Source organism: Nerophis ophidion, linkage group LG19 (assembly GCF_033978795.1).
Source record: "Nerophis ophidion isolate RoL-2023_Sa linkage group LG19, RoL_Noph_v1.0, whole genome shotgun sequence".
Lineage (NCBI taxonomy): Eukaryota > Metazoa > Chordata > Actinopteri > Syngnathiformes > Syngnathidae > Nerophis > Nerophis ophidion.
This window is the reverse complement of record NC_084629.1, coordinates 19,961,049-19,984,784: the sequence shown is the minus strand read 5'-3', so window position 1 is coordinate 19,984,784 and position 23,736 is coordinate 19,961,049. Positions and strand designations below refer to the sequence as shown.

At 36.3% G+C, this 23,736-nt stretch overlaps 2 protein-coding genes across 3 annotated transcripts in view; one reads left to right on the top strand and one right to left on the bottom strand.

Moving 5' to 3' along the window:
* The window catches only part of LOC133538140 (trace amine-associated receptor 13c-like), a 60,660-nt gene that overhangs the window by 951 nt on the left and 35,973 nt on the right, over nt 1-23,736 (top strand). The window contains exons 1-4 of one of the 2 annotated variants that reach the window (XM_061879482.1): nt 822-894; nt 8,168-9,521; nt 19,127-19,206; nt 19,341-19,428. The gene's annotated coding sequence lies outside the window, so the exon portion shown is untranslated. Of the gene's footprint in view, nt 1-821; nt 895-8,167; nt 9,522-19,126; nt 19,207-19,340; nt 19,429-23,736 lie in introns of those variants that run through there. The other variant, XM_061879481.1, reaches the window with a different exon arrangement.
* Nucleotides 8,170-9,245, bottom strand: LOC133538139 (trace amine-associated receptor 13c-like). The gene is given in 2 exon segments (XM_061879479.1): nt 8,170-9,005; nt 9,008-9,245. Coding segments are annotated over 2 exon segments (1,035 nt in total). The 5' UTR covers nt 9,207-9,245.

Genomic DNA, 23,736 nt, shown 5'->3' with positions numbered 1-23,736 from the left:
TCACTAGATGATCATGTGATTTTACAATTATAAAATATAATTAATTAATATTAAGTAATATTCATATTTAGTAAAAGCCTTTTGCTCAGGCAGTAACTGTACCATCAAGCTCTATGGTCATTGTCCCTAATGTATCTGTCATGCATCAACATATTTTTTTGTAAGGTGACAGACAGCAGAGAGGTTGGAGGAGATGGAGGAGGAGAGGCCCGAGAAGTTAGAGGAAGAGAGGCAGGAGGAAGTAGAGAAGGAGAGGCAGGAGATTATTACAGTTCATTTATGTTTATTTACAATGTAAACGTTCAGAGTGCTGCCTTGGAGCACTATTGTGTCCCCACCAATCTCAAAATCAAACCTACTCCCTTGCATTTACCATTGTATTATTTTGTCAACATTATGAGGGCCAAGCTGTAAAAAATCATTATTAATCCATTTGTTCATTTACTGTTAATATCTGCTTATTTTATGTTTTAACAGTTCTATCTACACTTCTGTTATATTGTAATAATCACTTATTCTTCTGTTGTTTGATACTTTTCATTAGTTTTGGATGATATCACACATTGAAGTATCGATCCGATACCAAATAGTTACAGGATCATACTGTACATTTGTCATGTCTTGTGATCTTTTATTTGTTTAGTTATGTTCGGTTTTGTTTAACACTCCATAGCTTCCTGTTTTTCACTCCCTTGTTTTGTTGCCATTGTTACTTATTGTGTTCACCTGTCTCTGATTAGTGCTCGCCCGCTCACCTGCTTCCCGAGCACTAATCAGAGGCAGTATTTAAGCATGTAATTTCCAGTCAGTCCTGCTGGTCTCATGTGTTCTTTTCTTGCTCTGTGCTGACTTCTTTCATGCCTTGCCATAGTTTCGTGCTTCATGCCATGCCAAGTAAGTTTTTATTTATTCATGTCATACTTAGCGATTTTTGTTCCACAGATAGGTCTAAGGTGTGTTTTCGCCTTGTGCGCCTTTTTGTTTTTACCTCTTTTTAGTTAAAATGAAATCATGTTTTTAACGCCATGTCTCGAGTAGTCCGACTGCCTTCCTGGGAGAACGACCCGGCAGCGAGATATGACCCCTCCATCGTGACAACATTGGTCATCTTCAAAGTGCTCATGTGTCCTGGGAAATATTTCCTTAGTTTATAAACATAATCTGAATTTTTAAAAAAGGAAAAAAGATTTTTTGACGATAAAAAATATCGATGTAATCATAGTAGTATCGAGGAAATATGCTCCTGTACTTAGTATCATTACAGTAGATGTGAGGTGTAGATCCACCCTGTCAAAGTTTGTTCGTGAGGAACCCTAAGATGCAGAGATGGAGGCAGGCATGGAGTGAGAAAACATGATTTAATAACAATAATAGAACTAGAACAAACCAAAGGGTACTAACACAAAGCGCGCACGAGGCGGAAAACAAACTAAGGGAGCTAGCATGGGAGCTAGAAAATAAAAGGAGCTTAACATGGAAGTTAGCAAAAACAAAAAGGGTCTAGCGTGGAAGCTAGCGGGTAGTGAGCAGGAAAACAGAAGTTGTAACGTGTAGTACAAAACAAACTGGAAGCAGGGAACAAAAAACAGTAAGCTACAAACATCTAATGGATATAGCTTACCGCTACGCTGCAAATACAAGACACGGCACGACACGACAGGAGTGACAAGAGCGACATCTACAAGACAATAATCCAGCCCTGACTGGAGGACAAAAGCAGGTACAATTAGGAGCTGGGCTGATTGACACCAGGTGTGGCCAGGTGCCAATCAGCCACAGCTGAGAGAAAACAGCACACAGGGAGACAAACAGTAAGCTGAACCGAAATAAGAGTGCTGACAGGAACTAAGGACATGAAATATTAAACACACACAGAGGAAAAACTAAAACACAAACAAACTGTCAGTGGCAAGCCTGACACACCCATGGCGTTTGTTAACATTCAGGCGTGCTAGTTTGCTTGTTAGCGGTGAACTATTGTATCCTCCTATGGTGTGCAGTGAATCATGTTTATCGTCCTGCAGCGATGATACTTGTAAGAAACTTACTTTATTTGTCACCATGGAGGTGAGGATTAGTGATTTCGAAGTAGCTAAAACACTGCCGACTGCGGATGGATGTTAGCTGTTAGCCAGCTAGCCATATCTTAAAGCACCTCTTCCTGAGGGCATTTCAGTGTTATAACTTCACCTTTATCGTTAGTTCTTAGGCCAAAATGCGTCAATTCTCCCCTTTCCTTCTACACACTGTTTGCTTGTAAGTACTCAGTGTGTTTGCACTGCCGAACATGCCCCTTTGCTCATAAAACAAGCAATGTCACGACGTGACGATGCACCGTCATGCCTGGGAACCAGTACTTTTCAAACAGAGTATAGTACCAATTTTGATTCATTAGTACCGCGATACTATACTATTACTGGTATACCGTACAACTCTAACCCATGGGGCCAAATATTGGGTGACGAGTGGGGATGTGTACCGAGTACCAGTGTATTTTAGTACCAGCTCTTAATCGGGTGGGTCCATGAGGACCGTGAAGATTCTGGACTAACGATACTGCTTGGTGTTTTTTGTTCCAGCTGACCAACTTATTTACGACACGTTGTCACATTGAGATCAGTTTGGAATAATGACAAATAGGGACGCAACACCACACAAAAAGTTTGTACCCCAACAATATTTGCTCCTCAAAAACCCCTCCTGTATCAGTTTTGAAGTGAAGGCACTTTACTCACAATGAGCCACGAATGTGTTTTATCAGCCCTCCTCTTACCGATACATCGATCTACACAATATTAATTTACTGCAAAAAAAAGATAAATGCCGTGAGGTGTTCCAGTACATCATGTTTGAGGTGTCAACCTCTTGTGCTAATATAGAAGCCAATTAAAATGCATTTTTTCACATCTTTAATGCCACAAATGACATATAATCGATCAGGAATATCAATAAGGGTATCGTATCAATAAAATCTTAACTATATGCATCCCTAGCGACCAAAAATATCCGCTTCTCAGCTGTGGGCCAATGCAGTACTCAGTTGTAATACACGTTTCCACCACTTGTGGCAGTAATGACCGTCTCATACAAACATAAGAAGTCTGGAGCTAAAGTCACAGAGACATTTCTTAAAGGAAACCTACCCCTTACCTATTTCTACCAGTTTTTGTGTATTTGGGATCTGCAAAATGTGAAATCAAAACACAGAGACGTGGTGGAGATATTTATTGAAGAATCTCGCCTTCATTCATGCTTCCTCCATCGAGCTGGAATTCGCCCGATTTACGCCGTTCTTCCCAGCTCTGACGTCAGTGGATAGCTCCATATATGGTAGAGATTTACCCAGAGAGCTCTGCGCCTGTCTGCCATTGTAGTCCAAGTTCTTTCGTTTTTGTGCTTGTAAGGGATGAGACCGTTCACATTTGAACCGATACGGTACCAAGTCTCTCTACCTATTAATTGATACCGCTACTCAATGGTACCAAATATCTGTACTTCTGTGTGTGTTGATGAATATTAATTGATTTTGATGATACTTGTCCAGGGTGTACCCCGCCTTCCGCCCAATTGTAGCTGAGATAGGCGCCAGCGCCCCCCGCGACCCCGAAAGGGAATAAGCGGTAGAAAATGGATGGATGGATGGATGGATAAAATCTTTTTTTTTTTTTTTTGCAATTTTTAAAACTTCAATCTTTGCTGTCTGGTCTTTTGCTGCACCCTAAAAAGTGTTGATACTGTAGGTTTTGTACTTGTACTGGTTGTAACATGCATCTTAGTTGTAATTTTCAATGAAAAATTTGGGGGTGTTGAAATCGCCATGTAAAATCGCTAATGCTAATCAGTAGCATGTCAGTATCAAAACCAATGTATATTAGTTAAGCTAGCATGTTTTTTGGAAAAGTGGAGCCTTACTTTAAATACTTTGGAGCCTTTTTCTGAGTCTGTTTCTTTGTTGGCTTCGAAAATTGCAACATTATCTCGAGGTAGTTTACCCGAGTACACTGTCAGTGCTGCTGGAGTGATCGCCGAGTGCCAAATTGACGTTGTACGCAACTCGGGACCATGACAAGGCACCGTATGATTTTACATGAATTCGGTCGGTGCCAAAAAAGTACTGCATTCGGTACCCATCCCGAATACTTGATTTCCGAATCTTAGTAAATTAGACCGTTTGTCAATTAGGGTTGTCCCGATACCAATATTTTGGTACCAGTACTGATACCAAAAGGTATTTTGATACTTTTCTAAATAAAGGGCACCACAAAAAAAATCAATATTGGGTTTATTTGAACAACAAATCTTAGGGTACATTAAACATATGTTTCTTATTGCAATGTATTCCTTAAATAAAATAGTGAACATACGAGACAACTTGTCTTTTACTAGTAAGTAAATAAACAAAGGTTCCTAATTAGTCTGCTGACATATACAGTAACATATTGTGTTATTTATCGATTATTTTTTCAACATTATGAGGTAACTGTAAAAAATTGACTATTAATCTACTTGTTCATTTACTTTTAAAATCAGGTGATTTCATTTACTATTAAAATCAGGTGATTTTTTTGTTTCAGGATGTTCTATCTACACTTATGTTAAAATATAATAATCACTTATTCTTCTGTTGTTTGATACTTTACATTAGTTTTGGATCATACCACAAATTTAGGTATCGTTATAGCGTAGTTACAGGATCATATATTGGTCATATTCAAAGTCCTCATGTGGACAGAGACGTATTTCCAGAGTTTATAAATATAATATCCATCCATTTTCTACCGCTTATTCCCTTTGGGGTCGCGGCGTACACCCTTGACAAGTCGCCACCTCATCGCAGGGCCAACACATGGCCCTAGTGTTTGAATGTGAGTGTGAATGTTATCCGTCTTATCCCCAGGTGCATGTTTTTGGAGGTGGTTATAAACATAATATGAATTTTAAAAAGGGAAAAAATATTTTGTGATGATAGAAATTATCGATGGATCTATTGTAGTATCGACTAGATACGCTATTGTACTTGGTATCATTGCAGTGGATGTCAGGTGCAGATCCACCCATGGCATTTGTTTACGATCACGCGCGCTAGCTTTTGTTAGCAGTGATGCCGGTGAGCTATTGTATATCCTCCTACGGTGTGTAGTGAAGCATGTTTAGTTATTCCTTGTTATACAAGGATAAGGATACATGTAAGAAACATACTTTATCCGTCGTCATGGAGGCCAGGATTAGTGATTTAGAAGTAGCTAAAACAGACTGTGGATGGATGTTAGCTGCTACCTAGCTAGCTAGCCATGTCTTAAAGCACCTCTTCCTGAGGGTGTTTCAGTGTTTTTTTTTTATCTTTAGTTTTTAGACCAAAATTCACCCATTCTCCCTTTTCTGTCTACACACTGTGTCTGCTCGTAAGTACTCCATGTGTGTGCGCTACTGAACATGCTCCTCTGCTCGTAAAACCAGCAATGTCACAATGTGACGACGTGCCGTCATGCCTGTAAAAAAAAAATATGGGGAACCTGTATTTTTCAAACATAATATATTACCATTTTTGATTCATTACTACCGCAAAACTATACTAGTACCGGTATACCCTACAACCCTAATGTCTATATAGGAAGGCCGCACGGTGACCTAGTGGATAGCATGTTGGCCTCACAGGAGATCGGGGGTTCCAATCTGTGTGGAATTTGCCTATTGTCTGTGCAATTCCTCAGGGTACTCTGGATTAGTGTATGCTATAAACAGTTATATAACTTATGGTACAATATTGATATTGATCCGATATAATATCAGCAGAAATCATACTTACTTTAATCATTTTGTAGTGCGGAGTGTTAGAAAAGGTTTGGCCACGTGAAATGAGTAAAACAGAACAACGGTAGGAATGAAAAACAATAACCTATTTGATATTAACCATCTGAAATGGTGTCTTTAAGTTGAAGTGGGGTGGGAATTGTTTTTTGGCGACACCTGGTGGCTGCTATAATTCATGAAGTTAAGTTCATGAGTTAGCAGTTAGTTGAACGATGCGGATACGTTTGTTACTGGATGCTTTCTAACGTGTAAATAATATGTAACTAAATTATTTGATACTTGTTTATATTGACAAAAGTGCTGTTTTACGCCGCAATTTTGTTCCATAATTATTACGTATGGCTAGCTTATTGTGTGCTTAGCTGTTGTGTAGCTGCAAGAAGCCTGTAGCCAAGCATGTTTTGATTTATTTGGGTTTTTAAAGAAGATTCTTTCATTCTGTTTTTATTGATGAAGTCTACTGTAGTTTATGTTCGTGTATTATGTAAGAGGACCTTGTGTGGATCCATTCTTTGCTAAATCATCTTGAACTTCATCAAAAATACAAAATCAATATGATTATTCATTTTCTTTAAATGTTATTTCTTACAGTAGTTACACATAAATGTATGGACATAAATACACAAACATACATACCAGTGTACGCTGGTTTCAAGCACATCATATATAATAAGAATATAATAACATGCAATATGAGGATAAATATTGGTAGGAAGACATCCAAAATTCTGAACAAATACAATAATACAATAAGTATATATTATATTGAATACAACATTTTACAAAAGCATTGAATTTGACTTTTTACTAATAACAGGAAGGTCTTAAAGCGAGATATAAAGCAACCTTGTATTGACATTTTGCATCAAATTAGCATAATTAATGTTGCAATAAATATTGTTTAATATTGTTTCTTAATAATAAATGGCATTAAATTCTGTTAAACGTGATTGAATGTTTGACCTTTGACATTATTTAACGGTTAAATGTTGGTAATTGTTTGACATTTAACAACATTTAACAGTGAAATGTCAGTAATTGTTTGACATTTAACAACATTTAACTGTTAAATGTTATTAATGTTGGTAATTGTTTGACATTTAACAACATTTAACTGTTAAATGTTATTAAAGTCGGTAATTGTTTGACATTTAACAAAATTTAACTATTAAATGTCGTTAATGTTAGTAATCGTTTGACATCTAACCCCATTTAACTGTTAAATGTCATTAGTGTCAGTAATTGTTTGACATTTAACCACATTTAACAACATTTCACAACATTTAACAGTTAAATGTTGTTAAACTTGGTTAAATGTCAAAACACTACTGACATTTAACGGTTAAATGTTGTTAAATATTTAACTTTTAACAACATTCAACCACATTTAATGATATTTTACAACATTTTAATGACATTTCCCGAAAGGGACAAGCGGTAGGAAATGGATGGATGGAACTGTTCAATGTCAAACAACTACTGACATTTACCACATTTAACAGTTAAATGTTGTTAAATATCTCACTTTTAACAACATTCAACCACATTTAATGACAATTTTTTTACATTTAACAACAGGTAAATGTTGTTAAATGTCAAACAACTACTGACATCAGCAACATTTAAAGGTTAAATGTTCTTAAATATTTAACTTTTAACAACATTCAACCACATTTAACTGTTAAATGTTGTTAAATATTGTTAAATATTTAACTTTTAACAACTTTCAACCACATTTAATGATATTTTACAACATTTAACAACATTTAACTGTTAAACGTTGTTAAATATTGTTAAAATATTTAACTTTTAACAACTTTCAACCACATTAAAAGTATATTTTACAACATTCAACAACATTTAACTGTTAAATGTTGTCAAATGTTGTTAGATGTCAAACAACTACTGACATATACCACATTTAACTGTTAAATGTTGTTAAATATTTAACTTTTAACAACATTCAACCACATTTAATGATATTTGACAACATTTAACTACATATAACTGTTAAAAGTTGTGAAACGTTATTAAATGTTGTTAAACGTTACTAATTGTTTAATATTGTCAAATGTTTTTAAATGTTGTTCAGTGTTTAACATTGAAGCACATTTAAGAGTTGCATATGGTAAATGTCATTAATTGTTGTTATACGTTACTAAATGTTGTTAAACTTCATTAAATGTTGTCAAATGTTAAACGTTACTAAATGTTGTTAAACGTCATTAAATGTTGACAAATGTTGTTAAACTTTATTAAGTGTTGCTTAATGTAGTTAAATGTCAATGCTTGTGCTTAAATGTCCTACAACGTTGTTCAAATGTGAGCAGGTCCTTCTTTTTTTTCTCTTTTCCAGGACTACAAGATGTTGGCGTCTCTAGAGCCTGCTTTGAGGATCTGCAGCGTGAAGACGCGCTTCACGGCTTTGCGGAACCACGGGTAGAAGAGGGCGTAGATGAAGGGGTTGAGGCAAGAGTTGGAGTGGGCCAGCCAGATCGCGAAGGTGGCCGAGGCGGCGTTCATGGAGGTGTTCTCTCCCGCCAGGGTGGGAAAGTAGTACGGGCAGAAGCAGATGAGGAAGACCAGCACCACGATGCCCAAGGTCCTGGCCGCCTTCATCTCGCTCTTCTTCACGCGCTGCACCATGCCGGCGCCCACTCGAGAGCGCATGACGTGGGCCTGAGCCACGGCCACGCCGAATACCCTCAGATAGAGCACCAGGATGGCTAGAATGGGCAGCACGAAGGTCATGACCAGGTCCGTGGAGCCCGCCGCGTTGGCGATGACCACCACGCACTCCCCCAGGCAGGAGATGGACCTGCCTGGCTCCTCCAAGTGCTCGTTGAGTAGCACCAGCCTGTAGACCATGGAGCAGAGCCAGCACAGGCCCACGCAGATCTTCACCCGCCTCTTGGTGACGCGGCTGGGGTAGGAGAGCGGATGGCAGATGGCCACGTAGCGGTCCACCGAGATCAGCACCATGTTGGCCACCGACGCCGACGTGATCACGTAGTCGGCCACGTAGTACAGCGTGCACGCCACGTCGCCCAGGAACCAGCAGGCCTCCGTATACATGATCTCCACGGGCATGAGCAGGGCGCCCACCAGCAGGTCGGACACGGCCAGCGACAGCAGCAGCAGGTTGGTGGGCGTGTGAAGCTGCCTGGCGGCGAGGGACGACAACATCAGCAAACGCTCTGGCCTGCGAGGAACGCGTGTGATCACCTGAAGTAGGAGATGGAGAAGATGACCAGGCTGTTGAGAGCCACCGTCACCATGGAGACGCAGGACAGCAGCACGTAGATCAGCAGGGCCTGCACGGGCGGCTGTCTGGGCACCCGGCACGAGGCGTTCAGGTCCGGGTAGCACAGCTCCGACGCCCCGACGCTCTCCATCGCCCGGCAGATGGAGAAGAAGAAGAAGAAAAAGCGCCGTCTCTGAGCACTGTGCTGCGGTCCTCAGCCCTCGCCGCACTTTATTAGTTCCTGCACGCCACAAGAAGCTGACAAATTGAATGGAAGCCCCGCCCCATTCATTTCTTGCACAAGCGTGGCACGTGACTTTGACTTCCAATTGTTCGCCAACATGCGAAGTCCTCCTCAAGTTGGCTGACGAGGTCGGAGGTCAAATCCGCCCACGCCAGCCCTCGTCTTCATCAGTCTGAGCAAGAATCCTGTTGATTTTTCAGGTCAAAAATCACTCCACCTACAGTAAGAATACTATTAATTTTTGTCCAACAGCTCAGGTAAATAAGTTCAAAGGTCACGCCACAATATTTGCGTTGTCAGCGCTTTCTTGGCCTCATTTTTCACTTTCATTTCATACCAAGAATCCCACTGATTTTTTCACAATGAGATTTTTAAAATGGTGAAAGTCAAAACCAGAATCCTATTCATCCATCCATTTTCTGCCGCTTATTCCCTTTGGGGTGGCGGGGGGCGCTGGCGCCTATCTCAGCTACAATCGGGCGGAAGGCGGGGTACACCCTGGACAAGTCGCCACCTCATCGGAGGCCCAACATAGATAGACAGACAACATTCACACTCATATTCACACACTCGGGCCAATTTAGTGTTGCCAATCAACCTATCCCCAGGTGCGTGTCTTTGGAGCCGGGAGGAAGCCGGAGTACCCGGAGGGAACCCACACAGTCACGGGGAGAACATGCAAACTCCACACAGAAAAATTCCGAGCCCGGGGTTGAACCCACGACTACTCAGGACCTTCGTGTTGTGAGGCAGACGCACTAACCCCTCTGCCACTGTGAAGCCCCCAGAATCCTATTGATTTTTAAAATCAGAGGATGTTTGATTTTTAAAATCACAGGATGTTAAATCAAAATTTCGAATTCATAGGATGTTAAAGCAAGAATTCTATCGATTTTTAAAATCACAAGATATCAAAACCAGAATCCTACTGATTTTTTAAATCATAGGATGTTTGATTTTTAAAATCATAGGATTTTAAACAATAATTCTATTGAGTTTTGAAATCATAGGATGTTAAAGCATGACTTCATTTTTTTGTTAAAATCACAAGATGTCAAAACCAGAATCCTATTGAGTTTTGAAATCATAGGATGTTAAAGGGAAAATTATATTGATTTTTAAACCAAAGGACGTAAAAACGAGACTCATTGCTTTTTAAATGGACGGATGTCAAAATAGTAGATGTCAAAACCAGAATCTTATTGATTTTTAAAATTATAGGTTGATAAAGCGAGAATTCTGTTGATCTTTAAAATCATAGGATGTTAAAGCGAGAATTCTATTGATTTTTTTAAAATCATATTGTGTTAGAGCAATAATTATATAGATTTTTTTTATAATAGGAAGTCAAAACCAGAATTGAACTATTGATTTTTAAAATCATAGGATGTTAAAGCGAGCTTTCTATTGATTTTTGAAAATCATAGGATATTAAAGCGAGAATCCTACTTTATTTAATCATAGGATGTTAAAGCAGGAATTCTATTGATTTTTAAAATCATAGGACGTGAAATCGAGACTCATTGCTTTTTAAAATGGTAGGATGTCCAAAGTGACAGTCCTACTTTTTTTTTAAATGGTAGATGTCAAAAACAGAATCCCATTGATTTTGAAATACATATTATGTTACACCGAGAATTATGTTGATTTTCAAAATCATTGGACGTTAGAGCGAGAATTCTAATGATTTTTAAACCATAAGATGTTAAAGCAAGAATTCTATTGATTTTTAAAATCATAGGATGTCAAAACCAGAATCCTATTTATTTTTAAACTCCTAGGATTTTAAGGCAAGAACCCTACTGATTTAAAAAAAAAAAAAGGATTTCAAAGTGAGAATTGCATTGATTTCTAAAATCATAGGATGTTAAAGCGAGAATTATATTCATTTTTAAAATTATATGATGCTAAAGCAAGAAACCTATTGATTTTTTTTTTAAATCACAGGATGTTAAAGCGGGCATTCTATTAATTTTTGAAATCATAAGACGTGTAAACAAGACTCATTGCTTTTTAAATGGTAGAATGTCAAAGTGGGAGTCCTACTTATTTTGAAAACGGTGGATGTCAAAACCAGATACTATTGATTTTTTAAATCATAGGAAGTCAAAGCGAGTATTGTATTGATTTTTAAAATCATAGGATCTTAAAATGAGAATTCTATTGCATTTTTAAAATCACAAGATGTTAAGAATCCTATTGATTTTTTAAATCAAAGACTGTTTGAACCAGAATCCTATTGATTTTAAATTCATAGGATGTTAAAGCGAGAATCCTATTGATTTTTAAATTCAATGGCTGTTAAAGCGAGAATTCTATTGATTTTCAAAATCATAGGATGTCGAAACCAGAATGCTATTGATTTTTAAAATTCTAGTATGTTAAAGCAAGAAATCGATTGATTTTCAAAATCATAGGCTGTTAAAGTTAGAATTCCATTGATTTTTAAAATCATAGGATGTAAAAGTGAGAATCCTATTGATTTTCAAAATCATAGGATGTTAAAGCGAAAATTCTATTGATTTTTAAAGTCATAGGCTGTCAAAACCAGAATCCTACTGATTTTTAAAATCATAAGATGTTAATGCGAGAATTCTATTTATTTTTTGAAATCACAAGATGTTAAAGCAAGAATCATATTTATTTTTAAAATCATAGAATGTTTAAACCAGAATCATATTGACTTTCAAACCATAGTATGTTAAAGCGAGTGTCCTATTAATTTTAAATTCATAGAATATTAAAGCAAGAATTCTAGTGAATTAAAAAATCAAAGGATGTCGAAACCAGAATCCTAATGATTTTTAAAGCGATAATTATTCCGATTTTTTTAAAACATATGATGTTAAAGCAAGAATCTTATTGATTTTTTAAATCATAGGATGTAAAGTGACAATTATTTAGATTTTTAAAATTACAGGATGTTATAGCGAGAAAATCATAGGATGTTAAAGTGAGAATTCTATAAATTTTTTAAAATCCCAGGATGTTTAAGCGGGAATTGTATTGATTTTTAAAATCATAGGACTTGAAAATGAGACTCATTACTTTTTAAATGGTAGGATGTCAAAGTGAGAGTCCTACTTATTTTTGAAATGGTACATGTCAAAACCAGATACCTATTTATTTTTAAAAACATAGTATGTTAAAACGAGAATGTTGTTGATTTTTAAAATCGTAGGATTTTAAAGCGAGAATTCTACTAATTTTTAAAATCATAAAATGTTAAAGCAAGAATTCTATTGATTTTTTAAATCATAAGATGTTAAAGCCAGAATCCTATTGATCTTTAAAATAATAAGATGTTAAAGCCAGAATCTTATTGATTTCTGAAATCACAAGATGTTAAAGCAAGAATTCTATTGATTTTTTTAAATCATAGGATGTCAAAACCAGAATCCTACTGATTTTTAAAAGCATAGGATGTTAAAGCGAGAATTATATTGATTTTTAAAACCATATGATGTTAAAGCAAGAGTCCTATTATTTTTTTTTTTAAATCATAAGATGTTAAAGGGGGAATTTTATTGATTTTTTAAAATCATAGGACGTGAAAACGAGACACATTGCTTTTTAAATGGTAGAATGTGAAAGTGAGAGTCCTACTTATTTTTAAAATGGTAGATGTCAATACCAGAATCCTATTGATTTTTTTAAACCATGGGTTGTTAAAGCGAGAATGTTGTTGATTTATAAAATCATAGGATGTTAAAGCGAGAATCCTTTTGATTTTCAAAATCATAGGATGTTAAAGTGAGAATTCTATTGATTTTAAAGTTATAGGATGTCAAAACCCGAATCCTATTGATTTTTTAAATCAAAGAACATTATAGCGAGAATTCTACTGTTTTTTTTAAATCACAAGATGTTAAAGCAAGAATCCCATTGATTTTTAAAATCATAGGATGTTGAAACCGGAATCCAATTGATTTTTAAACCATAGAATGTCAAAGCGAGTATCCTGTTAATTTTAAATTCATAGGATGTTAAAGCGATGATTTTAGTGATTTTAAAAATAATACAATGTCAAAACCAGAATCCTATTGATTTTTAAAATTTTAGGATGTTAAAGCAAGAATAGAATTCCATCCATCCATTTTCTACCGCTTATTCCCTTTCGGGGTCACGGGGGGCGCTGGCGCCTATCTCAGCTACAATCGGGCGGAAGGCGGGGTACACCCTGGACAAGTCGCCACCTCATCGCAGGGCCAACACAGATAGACAGACAACACTCACACTCACATTCACACACTAGGGCCAATTTAGTGTTGCCAATCAACTTATCCCCAGGTGCATGTCTAGAATTGATTTTTAAAATCATAGGCTGTTAAAGTGAGAATTCTATTGATTTTTTAGATCATAGGATATCAAAACCAGAATTCTTTAGATTTTTAAAATCATAGGTGTGACAGTTGCTTGCTATCGTCGCTCGGGTTCAGTGGACCACCCAGGAAGGACATGCTTTTGAGCACCTTAGACTCTTTTATTTTTACAAATAAAGCTTGTCTTTAGTATAGGTTGGATCCCTTTGCAGCTGCTCCTTTCCACTGATCGCTCACGGTCCGCTCTTTCAGCCGCAGTCGTCGTCCTCTTCCTCTCTGGCTCGCTCTCTGTCGCTCTTTGATCGCTCTTCATCTGCTCCTGCAGGCTCTCCAACTCCTTTTCTGATCTTTCCTCCTTCTCCCCTTTTATACACCCAGAGGACAAATGTTAATTGTGTGGCGGTGAGCGAACCACGCACCTGAATTAGATTGCAGCGGCGTCGCTCCCAGCAAGCCCCGCCTCTCCGCTCCGCCGCATCCTCCGCCTCCTTGCCGCCATCTTGGGCAGGGCTGCAGCGTGCCCTGCCCTGCCGTCGGCCCGTTTGCTCTGCCTCTCCACAATATGATGTTAAAGCGAGAATTATATTGATTTTTAAAAACATGTGATTTTAAAGCAAGAATCCTATTGACTTTTTAAATAATAGGATGTTAAAGTGACCACTAGTTTGATTTTTAAAATCACAAGATGTTATAGCAAGAAAATCATAGGATGTTCAAGTGAGAATTCTATATATTTTTTAAAATCATAGGATGTTAAAGCGAAAATTGTATTGATTTTTAAAATCAAAGGTCGTGAAAACGAGACTTGTTGCTTTTTAAGTGGGAGGATGTTAAAGTGAGAATCCTAGTGATTTTTCAAATGGTAAATGTCAAAACCTAAATCTTACTGATTTTTAAAATCATAGGATGTTAAAGCGAGAATTGTATTTATTTTTTAAATTATAGGATGTTAAAGCAAGAAATAAATTGATTTTTAAAATCATAGGATGTCAAAACCAGAGTCTTATTAATTTTTAAATTCATAGGAAGTTGAAGCGAGAATCCTATTGATTTTTAAAATCAGAGGATGTTAAAGCAAGAATCCTATTGATTTTAAAATCATAGAATGTCAAAACCAGAATCCTAATGGTTTGTATTATTACAGGATGTTAAAGCAAGAATTTTATAGATTTTTAAAATCATACGATGCTAAAGCAAGAATACTATTTTTTTTTAAAAATCATAGGATGTTAAAGCGACAATTCTATTGGTTTTTAAAATCAAAGGACGTGAAAATGAGACTTCATCCATACATTTTCTACCGCTTGTCCCTTTTGGGGTGGCAGGGGGTCGCTGGAGCCTATCTCAGACTCGTTGCTTTTTAAATGGTAGGATGTCAAAGTGAGAATCCTACGGATGTTTCAAATGGTAGATATCAAAACCAGAATCCTGTTGATTTTTTAAATCATAGGATGTTAAAAGGAGAATTCTATTGATTTTTAAGATCATAGGCCGTTAAAGCTAGAATTCTGTTGATATTTAAAATCATAGGATGTTAAAGTGGGAATTGTATTGAGTTTTAAAACTGTAGATTGTCAAAACAAGAATCATAATGATATCTAGGATGGTTGATGTCAAAGCGGGAATCCTATTGATTTTTAAAATCAAAGGACTTGAAAGTAAAACTTATTTCTTTTTAAATAGTAGGATGTCAAAGTGAAAATCCTAAGGATTTTTAAAATGGTAGATGTCAAAACCAGAATCCTATTGATTTTTTTTTTTTTTTAATGATAGTATGTTCAAGGGAGAATTTCTATGGATTTTTAAAATCATAGGCTGTTAAAGCGAGAATTCTATTGATTTTTAAAGTCATAGGATATTAATGCGGGAATTCTATTGAGTTTTTAAAACTGTAGAAGGTCAAAACAAGAATCATAATGATTTCTAGGATGGTAGATGTCAAAGTGAGAATCCTGTTGGTTTTCAGACTACAAAAACCCAAACTCAGTGAAGTTGGCACGTTGTGTAAAAGGTAAATACAAGAGGAATACAATGATTTGCAAATCCTTTTCAACTTAATTTCAATTGAATAGACTGTAGAGACAAGATATTTAGTGTTCGAACTGAGAAACTTATTTTTTTATTACAAATCATCATTAGCTTAGAATTTAATGGCAGCAACACATTGCAAAAAAGTTGTCCGAGAGGTAATTTTTACCACTGTGTTACATGTCCTTTCCTTTTAACAACCCTCAGTAAACGTTTGGGAACTGAGGATACCATTTTTTGAAGCTTTTCAGGTGGAATTCTTTCCCATTCTTGCTTGATGTACAGCTTAAGTTGTTCAACAGTCCGGGGTCTCCATTGTGGTATTTTAGGCTTCATAATGCGCCACACATGTTCAATGGGAGACAGGTCTGGACTAAAAGCAGGCCAGTCTAGTACCTGCACTGTTTTACTACAAAGCCACACTCGTAACACGTAGCTTGGCATTGTCTTGCTGAAATAAGCATGATAATGTTGCTTGGATGGCAACATATGTTGCTCCAAAACCTGTATGTACCTTTCAGCATTAATGGTGCCTTCACAGATGTGCACGTTACCCATTCCTTGGGCACTAATACACCCGCATATCATCACAGATGCTGGCTTTTGAAATTTGCGTCTATAACAATCAGGATGGTTCTTTTTCTTTGGTCCGGAGGACACGACGTCCACAGTTTCCAAAAGCAATTTAAGATGTGGACTCGTCAGACCACAGAACACTTTTCCACCTTGCATCAGTCCATCTTAGATGAGCTGGGGTCCAGCGAAGCCGGCGGCGTTTCTGGGTGTTGTTGATAAATGTCTTTCACTTTGCAAAGTAGAGTTTCGACTTGCACTTACCTACTGTAGTTAATGACAGTGTTTTTCTGAAGTGTTCCTGAGCCCATGTGGTGATATCCTTTACACAGTAACACCTGAGGGATCGAAGGTCATTGACATTCAATGTTGGTTTTCAGCCTTGCCTCTATCCAGATTCGGTGAACTTTTTGATGATATTATGGGCTGCAGATGGTGGAATCCCTAAATTCCTTGCAATAGCTTGTTTCGAAATGTTCTTAAACAATTTGTTCACAAAGTGGTGACCCTCGCCCCATCCTTGTTTGTGAATGACTGAGCATTTCATGGAAGCTGCTTTTATACCCAATCATGGCACCCACCTGTTCTCAATTAGCCTGTTCACCTTGTGGGATGTTCCAAATAAGTGTTTGATGAGCATTCCTCAACTTTATTAGTCTTTTTTGCTACTTGTGCCAGCTTTTTTGAAACATGTTGCAGGCATCAAATTCCAAATGAGCTAATATTTGCAACAACTAACAGTTTGCTAGTTCAAACGTTAAGTATTTTGTTTTTGCAGTCTACTCAATTGAATATAGGTTGAAAAGGATTTGCAAATCCTTGTATTCGGTTTTTATTTACGATGTACACAACGTGCCAAATTCACTGGTTTTGAGTTTTGTATGTCAAAACCAGAATACTGCTCATTTTTTAAATCATAAGATGTGAAAGCAAGACTTTTTAAATGGTATGATGTCAAAGTGAGAACCCTACTGATTTTTTGAATGATATATGTTACAACCCGAATCCTATTAAATGTTTTAAATTGTGTTGTAATGAGGTTAAATCCAGAATTCTATTGATTTTTAAAATTATAGGATGTTAAAGCGACAATCATATTGATTTTAAAAATCATAGCGTGTTAAAGCGAGAATTGTATTGATTTTTAAAACTGTAGATGGTCGAAACAAGAATCATAAATCTTCCTGGAATGGTAGATGTTAAAGCGAGAATCCTATTGATTTTTAAAATTATAGGATGTCAAAGTCAGAATCCAACTGATTTTTAAAATGGTAGGATGTTAAAGCGAGAATCTATGGATTTTTAAAATAGTGAAATACCAATCCAAGAACCCTACTGATTTTTTAAATGTTGGGATGTCAAAGCGAAAATTCTATTGATTTTAAAAATTGCAGAATGTCTAAACGAGAATCCTACTGATTTTTAAAATGGCAGATGTCAGAGCAAAAATCCTATTGATTTCCAAAATCATAGGATGTTAAAGTGAGAATTCTGTTGATTTTTAAAATCACAAGATGTCGAAGCGAGAATTCAATTTACTTTTAAAATGTTGAACTATTAAGGTGAGAATCCTACTGATTTTTAAAATGGTAGATGTCAAAGTGAGAATTTTATTAATTTTTAAAATCGTAGTCTGTTAAGGCGCAAATCCTACTGATTTTTCAAACTTTAAAATGTCAAAATGAGAATCCAACAATTTTTTTAAATGGTAGATATAAAATCAAGAATACTATTGATTTAAAAAAATTGTAGACTGTAAAAATAAGAATCCTACTGATATTTAAAAACCCAGGATGTACAGTAGTGAAATAGCAAGGTGAGAATCCTACTGATTTTTAAAATGGAGATGTCAAAGCGAGAATCCTTTTAACTTTTTAAAATTGTTGTATCGCAAAACAACATTCCTTCTGATTTTTAAAATTATAGGCTGTCACAGCAAGAATTCCATAGATTTTTAAAATTGTAGAACATCAAAGTGAGAATCCTACTGATTTTTACAATCATAGGATGTCAAAGCAAGAATCCGAAAATTCTATTGATTTTTCTAAATTGTAGAATGTCAAACCAAGATTCGTATGGATTTTAAAACTATAACGTTTCAAAACGAAAATCCTACTGTTTTTTAAAATGGTAGATGTAAAAGCAAGAATCCTATTTTTTTTTAAATAGTAATATGTCAAAATTAAAATGCGTCTGATTTTTTTAAATCGTAGGATGCCACAGCGAGACTTCTATATATTTTTTAAATGGTAGCTGTCAAAGTGAAAATCCAATTAATTTTTTGAAAATGGTACTATGTAAAAACAAGAATCCTATTGATTTTTAAAATCATTGGATGTCACAACGAGCATTCTATTGATTTATAAAACTGTAGAATTTCAAAATGAGAACCCTAATGATTTTTGCAATGGTAGGATTTTAAGGTGAGAATCAGAGATTTCTATTCATTTTTAAAACTGTAGAATATAAAAATAAGAATCAAACGGATGTTTTAAAATGGTTGATGTCAAAGCAATAATAATATTGTTTTTTTAATGGTTGTGTGTCAAACCTAGTTTCCTACCGTTTTTTTAAAGTATAAAATGTCAAAACAAGAATGCTAATAATTTTCTAATGATAAAAGTAAAAGCACGAAACCTATAGATTTTTTTAAATGGTAGCATGTCAAAACCAAAATGCTTCCTATTTTCAAAATGTATTTTTAAAATGCATGATGTCAAAGCGAGAATTCTCCTGTTTTGTTAAATTGTATGATGTAAATGTGAGAATTTTATTGATTTTTGAAATGGCGACCTGTCAAGGTGAGAATCCTACTGATTTTTAAAAAAATAGAAGGATGTCGAAACCGAGTATCCTTGTGATTTATTAATATGGTAGGTTGCTGATGTCGTGTCTTTTTTCAAGCCTGACAGTTCAAAATACCGTGGTGGCCAACCAAGACCCCTATTGATTTTGATGAGGCCTCCTCTTAAGGAAACTGCAAGGTTGGTAAGGTCTAATCATATCCTGGTTGAAAATTTGGAATATTGTTTCATATCCAAACAAGAAGGCCAAAGCTTTTAAAATGTTTACTCCCCGATAAGTGAAAGGTCAACTAATATTCATTTTTATTCTCTAGAAAAGAAAGAACCCCATTGATTGTTTTTCTCATCACTGGCCAGTGCGTGAACCCTTTTGATGTTTTATTGATCTGCGTTTCTTCTCCGGTAAGTAAAATTTCTGTCTTTCATTAATCTTTCAGGTTTGTTTGTTTTTTTGTTGCATTTCAAAACAAGAACCCGACTTACATTGAGGCACATCAAAGTCAAAATCTGGCAGTATGCAAAAGTATTTGGACGACTGTGATGTAGATAACAATGTCCATTGTCCAAATACTTTAGAACATTTGAAAATGTAGGTAATAGTGTTGTACGGTATAGTATCATGGTACTAATGAATAAAACAGGGTACTATACTCTGTTTGAAAACTACCAGTTCCCCATTTTTTTTAAGGTCATGACATTGCTGGTTTTACGAGCAGCGGAGCATGTTGGGCAGTGCACGCACACACACAGGGTACTTACAAGCAGACGCAGTATGTAGACAGAAAAGGAAGAACGGACGCATTTTGGTCTAAAAACCAAAGATAAAGGTGAAGTTATAACACTGAAACACCCTCAGGAAGAGGTGCTTTAAGACATGGCTAGTTAGCTAGCAGCTAACATCCATCTGCAGTTGGCAGTGTTTTAGCTACTTCTAAATCACTAACCCTCGTCCCCATGGGGACAAATAAAGTACGTTTCTTACAAGTAATATTATCACTGGAGGATGAGGACTCGCTAAACATGCTTCACTACACACCGTATGAGGATACAATAGCTCACTGCTAACTGCAAGCTAGCACCCCTGAATATAAACAAATGTTATTGGTGGATCTACACCTGACATCCACTGTAATGATACCAAGTACAAGAGTGTATCTAGTCGATACTGCTACGATTACATCGATATTTTTTATCATCACAAAATCTTTGAAAAAAATTCATATCATGTTTATAAATTAAGGAAATACGTCCTTGGACACATGAGGACTTTTAATATGACCAATGTGTGATCCTGTAACTACTTGGTATCGGATCGATACCTAAATGTGTGGTATCATCCAAAACTAAAGTATCAAACAAGTGAAGAATAAGTGATTATTATATTATAACAGAAGTGTAGATAGAACATGTTGAAACAGAAAATAAGCAGATATTAACAGTAAATGAACAAGTAAATCCATTTCTACAGCTTGTCTCTCATAATGTTGACAAAATAATAGAATGATAAATGACACAATATGTTACTGCATACCTCAGCAGACTAAATAGGAGTCTTTGTTCGTTTACTTACTACTAAAAGACAAGTTGTCTTCTGTGTTCACTATTTTATTTAAGGACTAAATTGCAATCATAGACATATGTTTAATGTGCCCTAAGGTTTGTTGTTAAAATAAAGCCAATAATGCCATTTTTGTGTGGTTCCCTTTATTTAGAAAATTATCGAAATGTAGCGAAATACATTTTGGTACCGGTACTAAAATATTGTTATCCGGACAACTCTAGTAGGTCTTTATTGTCATCATTATTAAATAGCTGCTGTTTTTTTCCATCACAGTTTTCGTGCGTCCGTGCTTGCGTGTGTGTGTGTGTGTGTGTGTGTGTGTGTGTGTGTGTGTGTGTGTGTGTGTGTGTGTGGGTGTGTGTGTGTGTGTGTGAGGGAAGGTTGCATCACAAACCTAATGATGTTGAAAGGTGAGAACAACAACAAGGTGTGAGCACACCTGTTGCAATTATGTCCTAAGAGTGGAAGGTGTGAAACAAACAGGTGATGATGCAAAGGCTGACAAAACATCCAGGTGTCAATCATGAAGGTTTGTAGTTGTGTTGGATTATTATTGTCCTTTTTATTCTGACCATACATTTTCTGCTTCAAAAGAGTGTCACAGAAGATCATAGTAATGATCTTCTGTCCCGTCATTTTGTTCTACATATGACTTATGGTTTATTAACGGTCTTACTTGAAGTCATTCCAACGTGTCCTGTGTCCAGGGTTGGTCCATGGTGCACCCTGCCTCTCACCTTAAATCAGCTGCGAGGATACGTCGCAAAAAGAAGTAAAAAAAGTGTCTGCTCGGTTGCCAGACTTTTAATGTAAAACAAGTGATGCAGATTTTCAATCTCCACAGGGTTTCAGTGGGTCGTTAAAAGCCATCAGAAGTCATTCAATGGATTTTGTCAAAGTTAAGGCTTTAAATGGCGTTAAAAGGCACTGAACCGGCATTTAAAAAAATTCAAATCACACATGCTGTGTGATCCCGGACTCGGGATCTTTCTGTGTGGAGTTTGCATGTTCTCCCCGTGACTGCGTGGGTTCCCTCCGGGTACTCCGGCTTCCTCCCACCTCCAAAGACATGCACCTGGGGATAGGTTGATTGGCAACACTAAAATTGGCCCTAGTGTGTGACTGTTGTCTGTCTATCTGTGTTGGCCCTGTGATGTGGTGGCGACTTGTCCAGGGTGTACGCCGCCTTCCGCCTGAATGCAGCTGAGATAGGCTCCAGCAACCCCGAAAGGGACAAGCGGTAGAAATGGATGGATGTGTGTATGTATACGTATATACAGTACAGGTCAAAAATGTGGACACATTATTTCAATGGGTTTTCTTTATTTTCATGACTGTTTACATTGTAGATTGTCACTGAAGGCATGAATGAACACATGTGGAGTTAAGTACTTAACAAAAAAAGGTGAAATAACTGTAAACATGTTTTATATTCTAGTTTCTTCAAAATAGCCACCCTTTGCTCTGATTACTGCTTTGCACACTCTTGGCATTCTCTCAATGAGCTTAAAGAGATAGTCGCCTGAAATGTTTTTTCACTTTAAAGGTGTCATACTTTTGATGCCTTCAGTGACTATCTACAATGTAAATAGTCATGAAAATAAAGAGAAAGTGTGTCCAAACTTTTGGCCTGTACTATACACTTGTAAAGAACATAATGTCATGGCTGTCTTGAGTCTTTGTTTTCTTGGGTTTAATTTAGTTTTAGTTCAGTTTATTATTTCTTCGGTCAGTGGACAACAAATAATTTTACATCCATGAATTCATAGATTGACAGTTTTACTGACCGAAAGGGTTTAGGCTGAAGATGAGCACTTGTTTCGCCTAACCCTATAAACAAACTCAAATACAAGATATAGTAAAACAAGGAGACATTGGGCTCTGATCTTGAGCTTCATTGAAATACGCATACATACACTCATGCATATAATCACGTTTCATCAAATATATATTAACGTTGTTCCCTGATTAAAACATGGCACACACAATTATTAGACAATAAACAATGGTTTACAAGAAGATGGGGCCACTAAATGAAAAGTTAGATGCATGCTGACAAGAACAATTCAAAATAAACAAAGAAAAGAAAGATACAAATTATAATAGTCATCAAGATTGTCATGTAGTTCCAATTAAAAAGCATGTACATGTATATATATATATATATACATAGTAGGGCTGCAAATCTTTGGGTGTCCCACGATTCGATTCAGTATTGATTCTTGGAGTCACGATTCGATTCAAAAAAGATTTTTTTTTCCCAATTTAAAATTATTCTCTATTCATTCAATACATAGGATTTCAGCAGGATCTACCCCAGTCTGCTGACATGCTAGCAGAGTAGTATATTTTTGTAAAAAGCTTTTATAGTTGTAAAGGAAAATGTTTTTTCAACTGATTGCAATAATGTAAATTTGTTTTAACTATTAAACAAACCAAAAATATGACTTATTTTATCTTTGTGAAAACATTGGACACAGTGTGTTGTCAAGCTTATGAGATGCGATGCAAGTGTAAGCCACTGTGACACTATTGCTCTTTTTTTTCTTTTATAAATGTCTAATGATAATGTCAATGAGGGATTTTCAATCACTACTATGCTGAAATTATAACTAATAATGATACCGTTGTTGATAATATTCATTTTTGTTTCACTACTTTTGTTCTGTGTCGTGTTTGTGTCTCCTCTCAATTGCTCTGTTTATTGCAGTTCTGAGTGTTGCTGGGTCAGGTTTGGTCTTGGAATTGGATTGCATTGTTATGGTATTGCTGTGTATTGTTTTGTTGGATTGATTAAAAAAAATAGGAAAAAAAAAAATAAATTCAAAATCGATTTAAAAAAAAAGAGAGAATCGATTCTGAATCGCTCAATGTGAGAATCGCGATTCAAATTCAAATCGATTTTTTCCCACACCCCTAATTTATAGTTGAGGTCTCTGTGGTTTATCCGTTATACAGTGTTCAATACCGGGGTACAGCGGAATATACAGTACGTTAGGTCAGAAAAAACACAAAGGCTATATCACCCGTACAAGCCTGTTTTGCAGGTTTCCCTGCTAGTCAGGGGATTTTATGTGTATAAAATCCGGGAAACCTGCGAAACAGGCTTGTAGGGATGATACAGCCTTTGTGTTTTTTCTGACCTAACG